We start from the raw sequence: 15,860 nt of genomic DNA, 5'->3' as shown, positions 1-15,860 counted from the left end.
CCTACCCTAGCCTCAGGGACCCCACAGAGACAGCACCAACCCTAACCTAGCCTCAGGGACCCACAGACACAGCACTGACCCTAACCTAGCCTCAGGGACCCCAAAGAGACAGCACTGACCCTAACCTAGCCTCAGGGACTCCACAGAGACAGCACCGACCCTAACCTAGCCTCAGGGACCCCAAAGAGACAGCACTGACCCTAACCTAGCCTCAGGGACCCACAGACACAGCACTGACCTTAACCTAGCCTTGGGGACCCACAGAGTGGACTATGGCCTACAAAGCATTCCCATAATTAAAGACATGGTCATCTCTCTCTTCGGCTCTAGACATAGACCCTCCTGACTTATAAACATTGTGGCAACAGAAAGGATACAGGAGGAAAAGTTATATTACTCCCTGTTCTAGAGCCGATTTAAAGCCTGGTAAGACCACTACACCAGGAGACAGAGATCAGAGGTCAGAAGCCAAGGAATGCCTGGGACCATACCGTGTAATGAGATCCAGGTGAGAAACTCCCTACTGTTCCTCACAGGACCAGAGCCTGAATCACCCTAAGGCTTCACACACACCCTGAGAACCAAGTTCCTCTGCAAATTCAAAGTGGCACAAAACCGGCTCCACCCACTTGTCAGAAGCTGCAGAGAAAACTCTGGAGTGTCCTGACAAAGTGTGTGCAGGGTTGCAGAGAGAGTCTATGGGTTGACTGCACTCCAGCCCTTACAGAGCTCTGCTCTCAGCCGCAGCCCAGCGACAGTCTCTTCTTCCTCCCAGCCCCACTCCTCTGCCGGCTCAACCCCACTCAGGACCTGCTCCTTGTCCCTCAAACCTCCCTTCCCTCTCCATTGCACAGATTCAACTCCCCAACGTTCTTTGCAGTTACAAACAGCCAATTATCAAGTTTTCCCAGCTAGAATGAAGAGAAAGAGAGCTGTGTCACTTCTGGGACAAGACCTAGGACAAGGGGAAGCCTCTGCCCACTGCCTGCTGCCCTTCCAGCTAGCAGGGCTATGACATCCTAATGCACAGACATTGGCCAGGCAGCACCAGCTACAGGCAAGCAGGAGCTGCAAGGTGGAAGAGAACTCAAGGAGCTCAAATCAAAGTCTTGTGGAAACGTGACCACCAGTCCCCTCACAGAATGGCAGAAGCCAAAGTCACAGAACACTTTGAGTCTACACCAAGCAGGCACAGTGAGCACTTTCCCCAGCAGAAGCAGACATTCCAGTGTGCTCGCTCCTTGCACTCTTTGCACACAGCTGTGTAAAGCACACAAGCAGACATCTAAGTGAGTCACATGCAGGTCCCCCGAGCTGCCAACACACTGCAGTGCAAGTTTCCTTGCAGCCAGCGGCCACTGGTCCCTGGCAGGCCATTTTCCTATATACCCACTACCTTCACGGGGGGGGGGGGGGGGGGGGGATTCTTATGATGGGACTTTCAAGGCTCAGAGTCAGGCCACAGACTGAAAGTCTACACAACAGCACACAGCATAGAAGCTTGAGGCAGCTTGGCTGGGATGAGCCACACACAGTATAGCAGGTCCCAGCACAGTGATTACATTTTGTCTTTTCCTCGTAGTTGGTGGTTCTTCACCAGCAGCCTTCCTCCCAGTCACTCCAGGGACTCCACCGGCCGCCAGGAGCAGACCATTGCCTCCACTTCAGGGCATGCCTGGAAGGAGCCCACAGCTCTTCCGGCCATGACCATAAGGGTCATCCAATACTCTAATTCTCAAATGCTTACCACCCACCGTGCTGGGTTTCTGCTTTATTTTCACTACCCAATGTTCCTACCCAGAAATAACACATCAAACCCATACCCCGAGCCCTGCACACTCCACCCAGAGAGCACATACCACCATGGCTCCCATGTCAGGCTCGCTAAGGTCTCCTAACCAATCCCCAGAGTTGAGACCATGAGCAAACCCCATTAACGTCCACCCATGCCCCCCTCTGACCAGCCCCCTGCACCTTTGTAATCCATAGCTCACAGACACAAAAGAGACCACAAACTCGGTTTTGATTCTGTCACTGCCCTGCATAAACCCTGATGGCTGCTTTCAGATGAGAAAAATCTCAATTCTAAGACCAAATCAACATAGCCTCACCTCCTACCCCCTCACCCCACACCCCTGCCTCTGCCCCCCAGTCTTTCCATGGACAGGATATGTATGGCTGACCCTTCTCTTCACTTAGGCTTCCCAGGAAGGCCCTCCCTGCCTAGCATCCCCTCAGCCACAGGTACCCATCACAGTGAGAAATATCTCTGAAATTCCTGTCAACTACCTGGCCCCACGCAGGCGCCATCCAGAAGAGCAGGATCTGTAGCTGTGAGACTCCAGGTAGGCCCTCGGCACCCAGCTCAGCATACTCTCCAGCCAGCATGCATTTTTAAGTACAGTTCTACAAAGTGAGCCTTAAGTAAAATCCCCAGACTGCCCCAGCACCATACACACTAACAAGACTCATACCAGCTGAGTCAGAGACATACCATCAAACTATACAGGCCCTATACGACGTTACCAACCCCCAAGAAGTTATACTTGGACAATAATTATAAACTGGCCTAGCCCCCTGCAATCTGTATCACGGCCTAGAAGACGCTCAACCCATCAGACGCCCAGGTGCATGTGAAGATCTCCAAGTAAGGGTGGGCAGGGGACCTCAGCACAGGGTCTTCACAGTCTGAGGTGCACAGAAAACGGGCAAGGCAAGGCTAGCCACACACACTCAGCAGGGTTGGGGGTAGCTCTAACTTTATGAAAATCAGAAATACCAAAAGAAAAGGCAGAAATGGTCAGCCCTAACAGCCAAGTCTAGGTAAGGGGCAATGGCAAGAGACTTCATTTTCTTCCCATTACTTTCAAAACTTCCTATAGTAAATACAAACCTGTAAGCAGAAAAGGCAGGCTGGAAAATACTAACGACTCTGTGACATCATACTAGGGGGAGAAAACAGATACGGTGACACACACCATAACCACAGCACTTGGGATGCTAAGTCAAGAGACAGCCTTGGCTACATGGGGAGAACCTGCCAAAAAAAAAAAAAAAAAAAAAAAGGCAGCCAGGAGGGCTTTCCTTTAAACACCTCTCAGACAATCGCTGCATTACTGAGTAAGCCCCCATTCTGTCATTTCACAAGGTCCAGCTGAGCAGGCTCACCCTGTCCACCTTCCTCTCCACAGGCCTACCTGTGATTACAGGACAACCATGAAGTCAGGGCTGCCCTGTGAAAGACCCAAAATCTCTCAAAAACTACTCCTGTGGGCCGGGGATAACTCAGTTGGTGAAGTATTTGCTGCACAAGTGGGAGGAGCTTAGTGCAGCTTAAGTACCCACACAGCAGCCAGCTATGCATGCACTTGTAACACTGTGTTCCAAGAGTTTGCTGGCCAACCAATCCATCCTACTTGCAAAGTTCCAGTCAGCACCTGAGAAATGCCTCCCAAGTATGACCTTGGGCCTCTACACCAAGGTATGAGAATGCATAGGCACATGTGCGCGCGCGCGCGCACACACACACACACACACGCAAATGAGGAAAATAAAGGGGCTGGGGAGATTGTTCAGTCAGGAAGATGCTTGCTGTGCAAACACAAAGACCTACATGAAATCCAAAGCACTCCAGTACAAACCAGGCACGGTTGTTCCAGATGCATTTCCAGAGCTGGTGGGGCAGAGAAAAGAGGACCCCTTAGCTAGCTTTGCTGGTCAGTCAGTCTGGCCAAATTAGCAAGCTCTAGATTCAGTGAGCAACCTTGTTGAGGTTGGGGGGGGGGTGGTTGAGGGGCAGGGCATATACTGTGCACACATAGGCAAACAAACAAGTATACACAGAGGAAAAAACATCCTGAGCCACTGCCCCAATGTATTTTAACACAGAAAGCAGAAAAGTAAACTCTTTCTCCTCTCCTTCACCTCTCTGTAAAAGGCCACCAACCAAGGACCCTTCACCCTGCCAGCACCTTCTCCAAAATGCTCAGCCAGATCAAGAGATGCTCAGCCTCTGCCCTGTGGCTGCTCTGAGCAGCAGTCCTCAAAGGGGAGGCTCAACTCTTTTGGCTGCTCATCTCCTGCTCATCCACTCAGCATCAACTTAGACCTCAGACCTCAAATTAACCTCTTCAGAGCCACAGAGTAGACTCATTAAAATGTCATTCGAAAGCCTGACATCAAGTCTGTCACAAGAACAAGAAGTTCCGCAGAACCAGTGACTCCAAGACCCTAGGTCATCAACATCACCCACCACCCGGAGGTTGTGTGTGCACTACTCCCTTCAAAAGGCTGCTGGCCAGCACTGAGGAGGCAGAGGGAGGCAAATTCCTGTGAGTACCAGGACAGCCAGAGCTACACAGAGAAACCCTGTCTCTAAAACAAACAAATAAACAAAAATCTGGGAGCCAAAGAAAACAGTTAAGAACCTTCCTCAGAGCCACCCTACCACACACAGAGATAGAGGAAGGGGTCCTAGAGATGGTCCAGTGAGGAAAGGCACTTGCTGTGCTAAGCAAGCCCAGAATCCTGAGTTTGGTGGGAAGGACAAACAGGACTCTATCCATTATAGTCTACTCTTCACACATGTGCTGTAGCGCATGCACCCACAGATACCACGGCACACACGCAATAAGAACACAGTTAAAGCTTCAGGAAGGACAAGGTTCTTCATAGCTTCACAGACTCTCAGAGAGGCACATGGGTCTGAGCTCCAAGCAGCTCCTCCTGCCCAAGGTTCCTACCAACTTGAGCATGAAACAAGCAGCAGGGCTGAATCTGGCTCGGTGGCCCCATACAGCAGCAACAAGTCACCTGGGCAAGCAGGGTAACAAAAGAGCGAGGCAGGGTGGATGCTGGGTAGGATCCTAACTGTGGGCAACCTTATCACTTACAGATTCTTAAGCTTTAAGTCCTTGGTGAAAATATTTTAAAATATATATATAAACCAAAACTTTCACAACCCTACCATAAAATAAAACTCCTAATACTTAGACACAACCTTGTAGTGCCTGGTCTGTCTCACAGAGCAACCCTGCCAAGCACAATGCTCTCAAAGAGTTAGTCAAACTGCACTCACAACACACTCAGGTCACCCAGACCTCCTACGGAAAGGCCCCCTCCCAGGCCAGGCCAGCTGAGGCTGCTTCTCCAAACTTCACAAGCTGCTGCAGATCTCAGGCGGTTTCTACTGAGCTTCACATCTTTGCTTCAAGATCTGCAAAAACAGCTATTATGACTTGATCAACTCAGATATAACCTGCTATTTATAAAAGCTGTTTCCAAATTTATAGCATAAATGGAGGAAAGCGCAAGCACATTCACACCGAGGCAGACTTCGAGAGCATCCCCAGAGCACCCCGACTTCCATTTCACTTCAAAGGTGCTGAAAGTCCCACTACCCCACCATGCCCTCCATTCAGCCCAGATTAAGGTGGGCATGGCTCTGATCCAATGGCATCTCTGGTGCAATTGTGAAGAAGTTTAAGGGGCAGCCTCCTCCAGCATTCCCAGTGAACTGGCCTCCTGCAGAGTCATTCACACCTACCCAGGTCAGGGGTTCCTTTCCTAGCAGCCCTAGAATACAGGGCTCTGCCCAAAAGTGGCAGCGCAAGTACCTGGAAAAGAATAAGCCAAGTAGGGAGGCATACAGTAGCATCCAGGCAGCTGGGACAGAAGGAACTCAAGTTCAAGGCCAACATGCATTATAGAACAAGTCCCGGTAATATAATAAGAGACCCTGCCTCATGAGAACCAAAATCAAAGAGGTAAGATGGGTTATCCTCAAGCCCAGAGCCTTCTAAACACAGCATGAAGAGTTAGAGACCACCATCCTGAGAGTGTTCACAGGCCCCTGTAGATGTCAATCATCCATCCCATTACCACACTGCCCAAAGATGAGAGGCCAGCAGTGAACAGCACCAGGCAGAAGACAGAGCCCAGGCTTGCAAGGGGCACTGGAGTCTGAGGGCTTTGTGTTGCCCAGCTGCCCCACTCTCCTTCATGGTTACCAGAATGGTCCTCCTCCTCTCTTCCCCCCTGCTCCTCCACAAACTAGGTTTGACCTAAATCAAGCCCCCTGCTGAGGTCCTCTGAGGTAGCATGTGGATAAGTTGGTGGTGGCCACCCCTGCATGGTTCACCTGTGATTATCACTGGGAACAAGACAGCCCTACCCAAACTTCTTAGCCACCCTGAATAAGAATTTCCACTCCAATAAAACTAACCTCACAAAGACTTTGCTACTTCAACAGCAACACCATCCTTGAAACAGGGAAAGGACCAGAGCCCCAGGAAGAAAGACCAGCTGTGCCTGTGTCTCATCCTCCTCACAAAGCAGCCAACCTCACTTTACAGTTGGACAGACTGAGGCTCCATAAGACAAACAGTGACTGTGACCTCAAGTAAGAAAAGCTAAAATTCCAAGAACGTCCCTTTAGGCTGCTGCTGTCAAAGTTGGCTTCCAAACGCCCAGCACTGTAACTCCCAGACAGCTCTCCATCCTTGGGGAGTCTGGGAATCAGTTCCCCAGCTCAGGGAGGCACAAGCACACTCAGCCAGCAGCAGGCTTCCCTTCTCCGCACATCACCCAGCCACCACACACCACACGTGGGAACCAGCAATGACACGTCCTAGTCACAGTGCCAGCCACAGCATCCCGGCCAATGGAAGGAAATGTCCTCTCCTAGACCAAGAACCCATGCTTTAGCGACATGCAAGCAAATTCTAACACACGAAGGAAAAACGCTAAAGCAGCCTGCAAGACAGCATCCTCAACCCAGATCTTCCAAAGCCACCACAGCACACACTAACTCTGAGGTCCTCTCACCTGCTCCTTCTCCAGCTGTAATCACACTGACTTGCCTCCACTGGCTCCTGAGGTGTGCACCAGCATTCAACCAGCATTCATGGGAGCTCTCTAAACCTCTCTCACTGTGATCAAGCTTAGACTCTAGCACCGGCAAACCAGCAGATCACAATCGCAGTAACATCCCAGCCCCTTTACAGAACTATCCTGACAAGCAAGGTCAGGCCTCAGTGTGTAAGGACAAGTTCAACATGCTTATTAGAAGTTCCTGCTGACCGGTGAAGACGTGACCTCAGAGACCTCAGGTTGAAACCTGTGTCCCTCCCCTTGCCCAGCATGACCTCTATCAAGAGGGCACTGGGCGGGACTCAGCCCCTTTCACACTCCATTCAACTGCCAATGGCATGCTATTCCACTTGACACCTATGTGTAGCTTTGAAATCTGCCCTCCCCCAAGACTGTTATTGGCTAAACAGGAGTTTTATTAGAACTTACTTTCACTTATTTTTTTGAATATATTTTATTATGAAAGATGTCGATGAAGAAGGAACTTCAGAAAAAGTTCTAAACCAGAATGTTTACATCCTCTAGCTGTGGCTCCCTATACTGTTTGAAGAAAACCTGACTTTCTAGCACCGGTGGTAGTTTTAACCACCAAACATTAGCTTCACTTTGGGTGTTTTTAAACTAAGGTAATCAATCAGCATTCCTTATCAAGAGAGCAGCAGAAGTCAGAGGGTGCAGAAGATGGCTATGAGCCTTTTCTTTTCCAGAAAGCAGGCAGCAGCTTTGAAGCAGAGCTCAGGATGTTTCCACCCAGCTGTCAATAGGCACCGTCCACTCCCCAACACAAGCATGGGGGCTGATGCAGAGTGCAGAGGAGCCCAAACAACGGGCATGTTTACATTTTTCCCCAAGGAGTTACCTTCTGCTCAAACACATCAACCCTGAACCCAACCAGGAAACCAAGGCAGTTATGATGGACACAGCAGCAAATGCCCTTCTCAAATGACACCTTCCTTCTCCCAGGGAGAAGGGCTTCACTATATGGTACTCAAAAGCAAAGGAACCAGGGTGAGCCAAGACAGTCACGAAGGATGTCATGGGCACCTGACCACACGAGCTTTCCTGGTAAAAGGGCAGCATGAGGACAGCCCAGCCATGGGAAGGCACTGTGGAAGGACCCCTGGAAAGAACTCCAATACAAAGGTACCAAGTATTACGGCATTTCACATAGTATATTACAACTATAAACTGCATCTTAAACTATAAATGTCAGCTATATTTTCCACCCAGAGGTCAGAATGAACATAAAGAACAAGACCTTCATTCACACCGTGCAGCAAACCCCAGATGTGTGGCAAGAGACAGTTGCAGCCCCGGTTCCTCTGTCAGAGCGCCTCCTCAGAACATGGGAGCCCCTGCAACCTCAGAAACACTTGGAGGTCCCGCATCCCTGGGGGCCTGTGATGAGCCTTCCTGATCCTCACAGACTTCCACAGCAAACCTCGATTCTCAAGACGCTGCAGCTCTTTCAAAGTGATCCACAGCACTTTTCAGAAAACAGCAAGGACACAGCGGCAGCATGTTTCCTAATTCTCTACTACTGCCACCGCGGCGGGCGGCGCTACTACTACCGCTGCACATGTCACTATGAACACAGGAGGAGCGCTCGGGGCTCGCTTCGCTCCAGACCAGGGTTCAGTGGGGACACTCCAACAGAGGACTCCCAAACAAAAGCAGTCTGCGAGCCTGGCAGGGAGTCCCTCATCGAACCCACGGGACCAACCTGCAAACGCTAAGACAGTTTCTGTGCCTGAGCACCCACAGCGCGATGATCACCTGCATCTGCAGACCCCTGCGCACCGAGCGTCCTGCTGACCTCCAGGGGCGGCAACAACAAAAGCACCTAAAGCCCCTTAAGGCACTGAGGACCACTGACCCACTCTCTGCTCCTACCTAGTCAACCTCCCTGGCAGCAAGGGAAAAGTCCATGCCTTCCACCCAGACTTCATCAGCCTGCCCAGGAGGAGGTCGCCCTCTCTTGACCCCGCCTGAGGAAGAAGAGAGAGGCGTCCCTCAGGCACACGATGGTAGCCCATGGCACCCCAGAGGAAACGGGGCACCAGAGTTTCCCGAGGGCTCTGGGCACTCCAGCACTGGGAAGCTCTCGAGACTGGCAGGTCACCTGGGCAGAGGCCGCCCCTCGGCCTCGCAAGCCAGCCTGGCCAGGGCAGGGCCCCAGGATGCAACCCAGAACTTCCTGGAACGCCTGGGCCGCCCGGTGCACCCGCCCTCGCCTCCCGCCGCGCGCTGCCACTCACCTGGGGGCAGCTGGAAGTTCTGGATGTTGGTCGGGTTCTGCGGCGGCTGCGGCAGGCGCGGGGCCAGTACGGTGGGCGTCAGCGTGGCCCGGATAGCGCCAGTGGTGGCCGCCGGCGTCCGAGGCAGACTGGGGGTCGCCGCGGCCGCGCCCTTTGCCAGCCCCGCGGGGGTCCCGGGCGCAGGCCCGGGCAGCGCGCCCGGCATGGTGGGCCCGAGCAGCACGCCACCCGCCGCGCCCCCGGCCGCGACCCCCGCCGCCGCCGCCGCCGGTCCGGTCCCAGGCACGGGCTTGGGCGCCTCGGCCTTGGCCCCCTGCGCGCCCGCGCCCGGCTGGCCCAGCCCCGCGGCGCCCCCGGAGGCCGCGGCGGGGGCAGGAGCGGCCCCGTTCTGCGCGGCGGCGGCTGCGGCGGGTGACACGGGGGGCGCGGGCGCGGCGGGGTGCCCGGGCGGCCGGGCTGGCGCGGCGGGCGCTGGGGGCGCGGGCGGCGGGGGCGCGGCGGGCGCGGGCGCGGCGGGAGGCGAGGGCGCGGCGGGCGCGGGCGCGGGGGCCGCCTGGATGACAGAGCCGGCGGCGGGCGGCGGCGCGGGCCCGTTGTTGACCGGGCTGACAGCAGGTGCGGCGTGCGGCGCGGTGGGCGGCGCGGCGCTCCCATTCAAAGTTTGCGCGGCGCCGGGGCCGGGCGGGCCAGGCGGGCCGGGCTTGGAGGCGCCGGGGCCGGCGGGCGGGGCGGCGGCGGCGACGGCGGCGGCGGGATCGGGCCCCGCGGCGGCGGCGGCGGCGGTGGCGGCGGCGGCCGGGCAGGGCCCCGCGCTGGCCTCGGGCGGCGGCCTCAGCTTGGCGGGCGCCGGCGCGGGCCCTGCGGGGACAAGCAAGCGGCGCGGTGAGCCGGAGCCCGGGTGCCGCGGGCCCCCACCCGCCGGCCGCGCTCTACCTGCGGGGGGCGGCTCCGGCGCCGCTGCGGGCGCGCCCTCGGCGGAGGCGGCCGGCCCTGCGCCCGCGGCTCCGGCCGGGCTGCCGCTCACAACATGGTTCCCGAGCGCGCCGGCGGCCGCGGCCCGCAGCTCGGGCGTGCGCGGCGCGAGGTGGTGGTGGTGGGCCGCGCTGGCCGCCAGCTGCGACTCGAGCGAGCCCACCAGATCGCTCACCACTTTCTCGTCCACCTCGCTGTTGAAGAAGACCTCGTCCAGCAGATCCGAGCCCGCCGCCATCTTTCCTCCTCGCCGCCGCCGCCGCCGCCGCTCGGCCGAGCGCGCCTGGGCAGGAGGAGGTTCCAGCGGGGCGCGGGGCGGGCGGGGGGCGGTGCGCGGGGCGGGCGGGGGCGCGGCGCGCAGGGCGGGGGAGGGGCGGCGCACCGCGCAGGCGCGGCGGCACGCACCGCCCCCGCCCGCGCCCCTGCGCCCGCTGATTGGCTGCAGCCGGCTCTTAAAAGACGCGGCCAATGGCTGCGAGCGCCAGAGGCCGGGGAGCAGGCGAGCTGCTGGGTGCCGGTCGGCTTCTCCGGCGCGGGTGGGATTGGCTACCGGGCCCGAAGAGCGGGCGGCGGCGAAGCGCCCGGTGGGTCGCGGCGGCGGGGCTCGCCCTTTGTCTGCGCTGTTCCAAAATGGCTGCGGCCAGGGCGGGCGGTGAAGGCGGCGACGCGGCGCTCCCGAGGCCCGAGCGGTCAGCGAAGAGCGGGAGTCCTGGCACGAAGGCGCTTTCTGGGCGGCTAGCGGTGTGCGGAGGACGCCGCGGGCGCCACGGTCTGCTCCTCTGACTTACGGCCGTGGGGACGAGGACAGCGAGCACCCCGGGCGAAGCTGAACCTCCGGAAGCAGATTTGTTCTGTATTTACTTTGTTTTTTTGTGGGGGAGGGGGGTAATAAATCCTCTACAGCGATGTTTGCAAACACCCTGTGCGAGTATTTTAGTTACTGTTTCACCCCTTTCTTTCTGGGTCGTGTTGTTGGACGTTTCCAGAGGATTTCTTCTTTCCATTTTTTGAAAAGGCCCAGAAACAAATTCTGTATGGTAAAGGTCCTTGTTGGAACCTCACTGCAACCGACTCTCCCGGGATCATCCTCATTTCGGAGATTTTACCACCGTCAGCGCAGAGCCAGTACTGTGGGGGGAGGGGTTTGACATGGTAAATTTTTTTTTCTTTCCTGTACGTGCTAGAACACACCTGTAAACCCAGAACCTGGAAGATGAAGGCGGGAGGACAGGAATTCAACCTTCCTTATGTATTATTTGGAGGCCAGCCTGGGGCCTCATGAGCCCCTGTTTCAAAAAGGTGGGGTGAGGACTCTTCTCTCAAAAACAGAATATAACTGAACTCATGTTCTGATCCTGCCCTAACCTCTTAAACTAAATGGCCTATTAATAACTATAGAACAAACCTCTCCCCTCCCTACCCCACCTCACCTGTTCACTAAGCATCAGTGCACTCGCTTGTAAAAAGTATATTGAGGGATCCTAAGAGAACTTTTATTCCGAAACATTAGCCACCCCCTCCCTAGGTTGAGAAAGACAGTAGAAAGTCGAGGCAAGCAGTGTAGGCCTGTGTGCCCCTCGTCAAGGAGTACCCAGCTTGGTTTTGGCTTGGCACCCGAGCAGAAATTTGACGTTGTAGATAAAACCTAAGAGCCTTCTTGTGGCACAGGAAAGCACATCCTGAGCCAAGAGCATGCTACACCAGGGCAATATCACCAAGCAGCATGCTCCCAGCCCCAAATTGGGGATTTTTCAATGTTGATGACTGGTTTGAAGATCTTAAAGTAGATCAGACCATCAGCAGGTTCTTGCTAGTCCCCTGGTGGGTTGGTTAATGAGAACCACCAGTTAGATGTACAGCGGTCTGTACTCCAAACCCTTAGATGAGAGACGAACAGAACAATGGATGCCTATTTTAAAAGGGGGGGGGCAAATTCTGAGCTCCCAGCCCCAAGGGCCTCTGTGACGGCTATTTCCATCTCCACACCCGACACTGCACTTTCGCTGCTGCCGTGAGGGTCAGTAGGGTCATCCCCATAGAGCAAAGGCTTCTGAGGCCCAGCAGAACCCCTCCACCTCCCTTGTGGTCCCAAGCCTCTTCTAGAGGGAATCAGCCTCCTACTATGCCTAAGCATCCGCTGATAGCACAGCCCCTGAGCTGCACCTAAGTTGCTGGTGTAGGGTTAAGGTGTCCACAGTACTTTAGTGCCAGACTGAAGGATCCAGTGCTCAAGCGCCAGCTCAGGCAGCTGTTTTCCAGAGCACTGCCCCAAGACTGAAGTGGATGTGTCTCCTCCCCTCCTGCAGATGTATCTGCAAGGGACAGAAGACACTGTCAGCTCACTCTGAAGCCTAAAGGACAGATTTTCTTCCAAGTCTCTCATTTGACACATTGCCACAGGCCATTATGACGTCCGTAGTTTACAGCTGACAGTCCCAGAACTCCCTTTAAGATTTCTTTAGGAGCCGGGCGGTGGTGGCGCACGCCTTTAATCCCAGCACTTGGGAGGCAGAGGCAGGCGGATCTCTGTGAGTTCGAGACCAGCCTGGTCTACAGAGCTAGTTCCAGGACAGGCTCCAAAACCACAGAGAAACCCTGTCTCGAAAAACCAAAAAAAAAAAAAAAAAAAAAAAAAGATTTCTTTAGGACAAAGAAAATCATAAAGCACATTTAGTTGGAGGTGTGTGGCTCGGTTAGTGGTTTCATCCCCAGCACCTCACACACTAGGTGTGGTAATATGCACTTACAATCTCAGCCCTCGAGTAGTGGAAACGGGAGTCACAGATTCAAGGTCAGACTCTGCCCTTCAGAAAGCCTTGGCTACCTGAGATGTGTTTTTAGTTTGTTTTGTTTTTCAAGATAGGGTTTCTCTTTGTCACCCTAGCTGCTCTGGAACTCACAAGAGATCTGCCAGCCTCTGCCTTCTGAGGGCTGGAATTAAAGGTGCATGCACCCACCACCCAGCGAGACCTTGGTTTTGAAAAAGAAAAAGAAACGACCATGCTCAAATGTGGACGAACTAACCAGCGAGAGTGACAGAATAGGAAGCAACACACCACGATACTAATGCGTAGGGCAGTGGGCATAAAAAGGCAGAGTCCCCAAGCCAATGGCTTCTTAAACCTTTTTAACTTACTAAGCAGGATGTCTCCAACAAAAGTACAGACAGTCAGTTAAAAGTGAGACTAAACAGCTAACGTGCAGTTCTAGCTGTGAACAACATTGCAGTTGTCACGCGTGCTTGTACTATCTGCCTGAAATCCCTGCCATAAGATGGGTGTGTGTGTGCGTGTGACTGCAGGAGCATGCGTGCAGAGGCCAAGGGTCTCCAATGTAGGTTCCAGATATCAAATTCATATCAGACTAATGGTAAGTATTTACTTGCTTAGCCACCTCACAATCCCTATAAGATGTTTTTTTAAAAAGTAGGCACAGCGGAGAGCTGAGGCAATAGCTCAGTTGGTATAGTTATGAGGATAGGAGTTGGATCCCAGCACCCACATCCAAAGGCTGAGTGTAGCATATGCTCTGTGATCCCATTTATGGGAGGTGGACACCACAATATTCCTGGGTCTCACTGGCGCAGATAGTGTAGTGAAACACCCTGTCTCAAAAACTAAGAATGATTGAGGAACACACCTGCATTCCTGATGCTGACCTCTAGCCTCCACGAATGCATACACACACACACACAGGGCGGGGGCAGCGGGAGGCCTCAAGCTAGTTCCCTTTCTGGGCGACTTTATCAAGTCAACCAACCTGTCTTTGGTTGTGTAAACTCAAAGGGATGCATGCACCCTCAAGTAGATCCGCAGCCAAGGACCTGGACCCGTGTAGATACAGGTGCACATATTTCTCAGTGTATGTCGGAACAGCAGCTATGTTACCCTATGGTTCTAAAGATAGAAGGCTGAAATTTGGCATGGGTGGGGTTTATTTCTGGAATCCAGAGAAGATGGGCCTTCCTTGCTACCTCCAGCTCTTGGGTCCGAGGCATCCTTGCCTTGTGGTGGCCTCACCTGGCTGTGGTCTCTTTTGTTTTGAGACAGTGTCTTGTGTTGCCCATGCTAGGCTTGTACCTGGGCTCACCAATGCTATCAGCCTTCCAGATAGCTGGCACCTCTCATCTTAGAATGACACCAAGCCTGGGATTGGACCTACCTAAACCAAGATGATTACATTACATTACATCTGCAGAGTTTCTCCTCCAATGAGTTCACTTGTGTTCTGGTGGATGTGAACTGGGGGAAAGGTCAGTGTTCAACCTCTACATCAGTGTGTCCTTCTAAGGAGAGAAAGCCTCGAAAAGTGTTGGCCTGTCCATCTCAAATACCTGGACAGAAGCCTGGGGCAGCTGCAGTAGGGACACAGCAATGTGTGGCTTGAAGCATCTAAACAGTCCTCCCTGCCCTGCATTCCCTCATCAAGACTCCTTTGCTTGGGACCAGGCTGGGGTGGCCACCAACTCAGGACTAATGCATTCAGTGCTCTCTGCAAGCCAGGGTAGGAACTGAAGCTAGAAGCTAAGTCTGGGTCTCACTGTTGCTAAGGGCAAGGGAGCCAAGTGCTGGTCCCTGCAGTTGCTGGACACTGACGACACTCTGTTCTCGCTCTGAGGTTAGCCATCCTTCTGTCCGCATGTCTTACACAGATAGACATCACAGGTCTGATGCCTGGCCCTGCCCTCTCCCTTTGAAACTGACCCAGGTCTCCAGAGCCAGCTGTCGGCAAACTCTAGAATGACTCATGGACAGCAGTCCCTTGGCTGACTCCCACAAAGGACTATCTATAGCTGTGTGACCGGGTTTACAGTTCAGCTCAGAGGAGTATCGGAGGATGTAAAGGAGCCCAGCCTGACAGCATGCCTGCAACAGCCTTCCCCAGAGTCTCCACCTCCTCTGAGTGCCACAGCATCAGCCATACTTCCCAGGGAAAAGCCAGCAGTATCTCCTCATCCTGGAAGACAATGTTGCTCTGCTCCATCAGGTGGCTCTTAGGGCTTCTCAAATGGGTTCATTCCCGACACAACTTGCCCCGTGTCCAGTTTATAAAATCCAAGCTCAATTTGGAAGAGGGTATAATGGCACACACATGTAATCCCAGCACTTCAGAGGTGAGGGCAGGGATTGTTCAACACCAACTCCAACTGCATGGTAATTTTGAGAGCAGCTGAGCTGTGTAAACCTGTATACTCCCCCAAAAAAGTCAACCAAACCTCAACTCAGGTCCATGAAAACTTGGTGTCGTCACGTGTTGAATAATCACGTTAAAGGCGTAGTGGCCTACATGGCAGTATTGGGAAGTGTCCAGAACTAGTGAGAGGCTTAGGTCACTAGGGATACACCCCCAAAAGAGGGTGGGCCCTGACACTTGCCTATTGTTAGCTGCCTTTCTCCTTCCTGTGACAGAAAGCCTGGTGGAATAGCCTAAATGAGGAGAAGCTTGTTCCTGCTCACCGTTTTTGAGGATGTGGTCCAGCATGGGGGAGAAGCTGTGGCAGAAGAGCAGCCATGGCTTGCAATAGCAGGAGCCTGAGGCTGCTTGTTCACATCTGGGAGCACCAGGAAACCCACAGGACAGGAAACAGCCTGGCTGCCATTCGTCAAGGCCCCTCCTCTGAGCACTTCATCTACCTGGACTTCACCATCTCCCAAACTGGGGACCACTGAGAAAGCGAATGCAAGCTGGGCAGTGGTGGCACATGTCTTTAATTGCAACACTTGTTAGGCAGAGAAATACGGATCTCTGTTGAATTCAAGG

At 54.1% G+C, this 15,860-nt stretch overlaps 1 protein-coding gene across 1 annotated transcript in view; it reads right to left on the bottom strand.

Moving 5' to 3' along the window:
• Taf4 (TATA-box binding protein associated factor 4) overlaps positions 1–10,344 on the bottom strand; it is a 65,670-nt gene extending 55,326 nt beyond the window's left edge. Inside the window, exon 1 of the mRNA XM_057780760.1 lies at positions 9,129–10,344. Coding sequence (XP_057636743.1) covers positions 9,129–10,338 — 1,210 coding nt within the window. The 5' untranslated portion in view covers positions 10,339–10,344. The remainder of the gene's footprint in view (positions 1–9,128) is intronic.
• Positions 10,345–15,860: the final 5,516 nt, after the last annotated feature.

Source organism: Chionomys nivalis, chromosome 9 (assembly GCF_950005125.1).
Source record: "Chionomys nivalis chromosome 9, mChiNiv1.1, whole genome shotgun sequence".
In the NCBI taxonomy this organism is placed as follows: domain Eukaryota; kingdom Metazoa; phylum Chordata; class Mammalia; order Rodentia; family Cricetidae; genus Chionomys; species Chionomys nivalis.
Note: the sequence above shows the minus strand (reverse complement) of the source record. Positions and strands in the feature narration are given on the sequence as shown.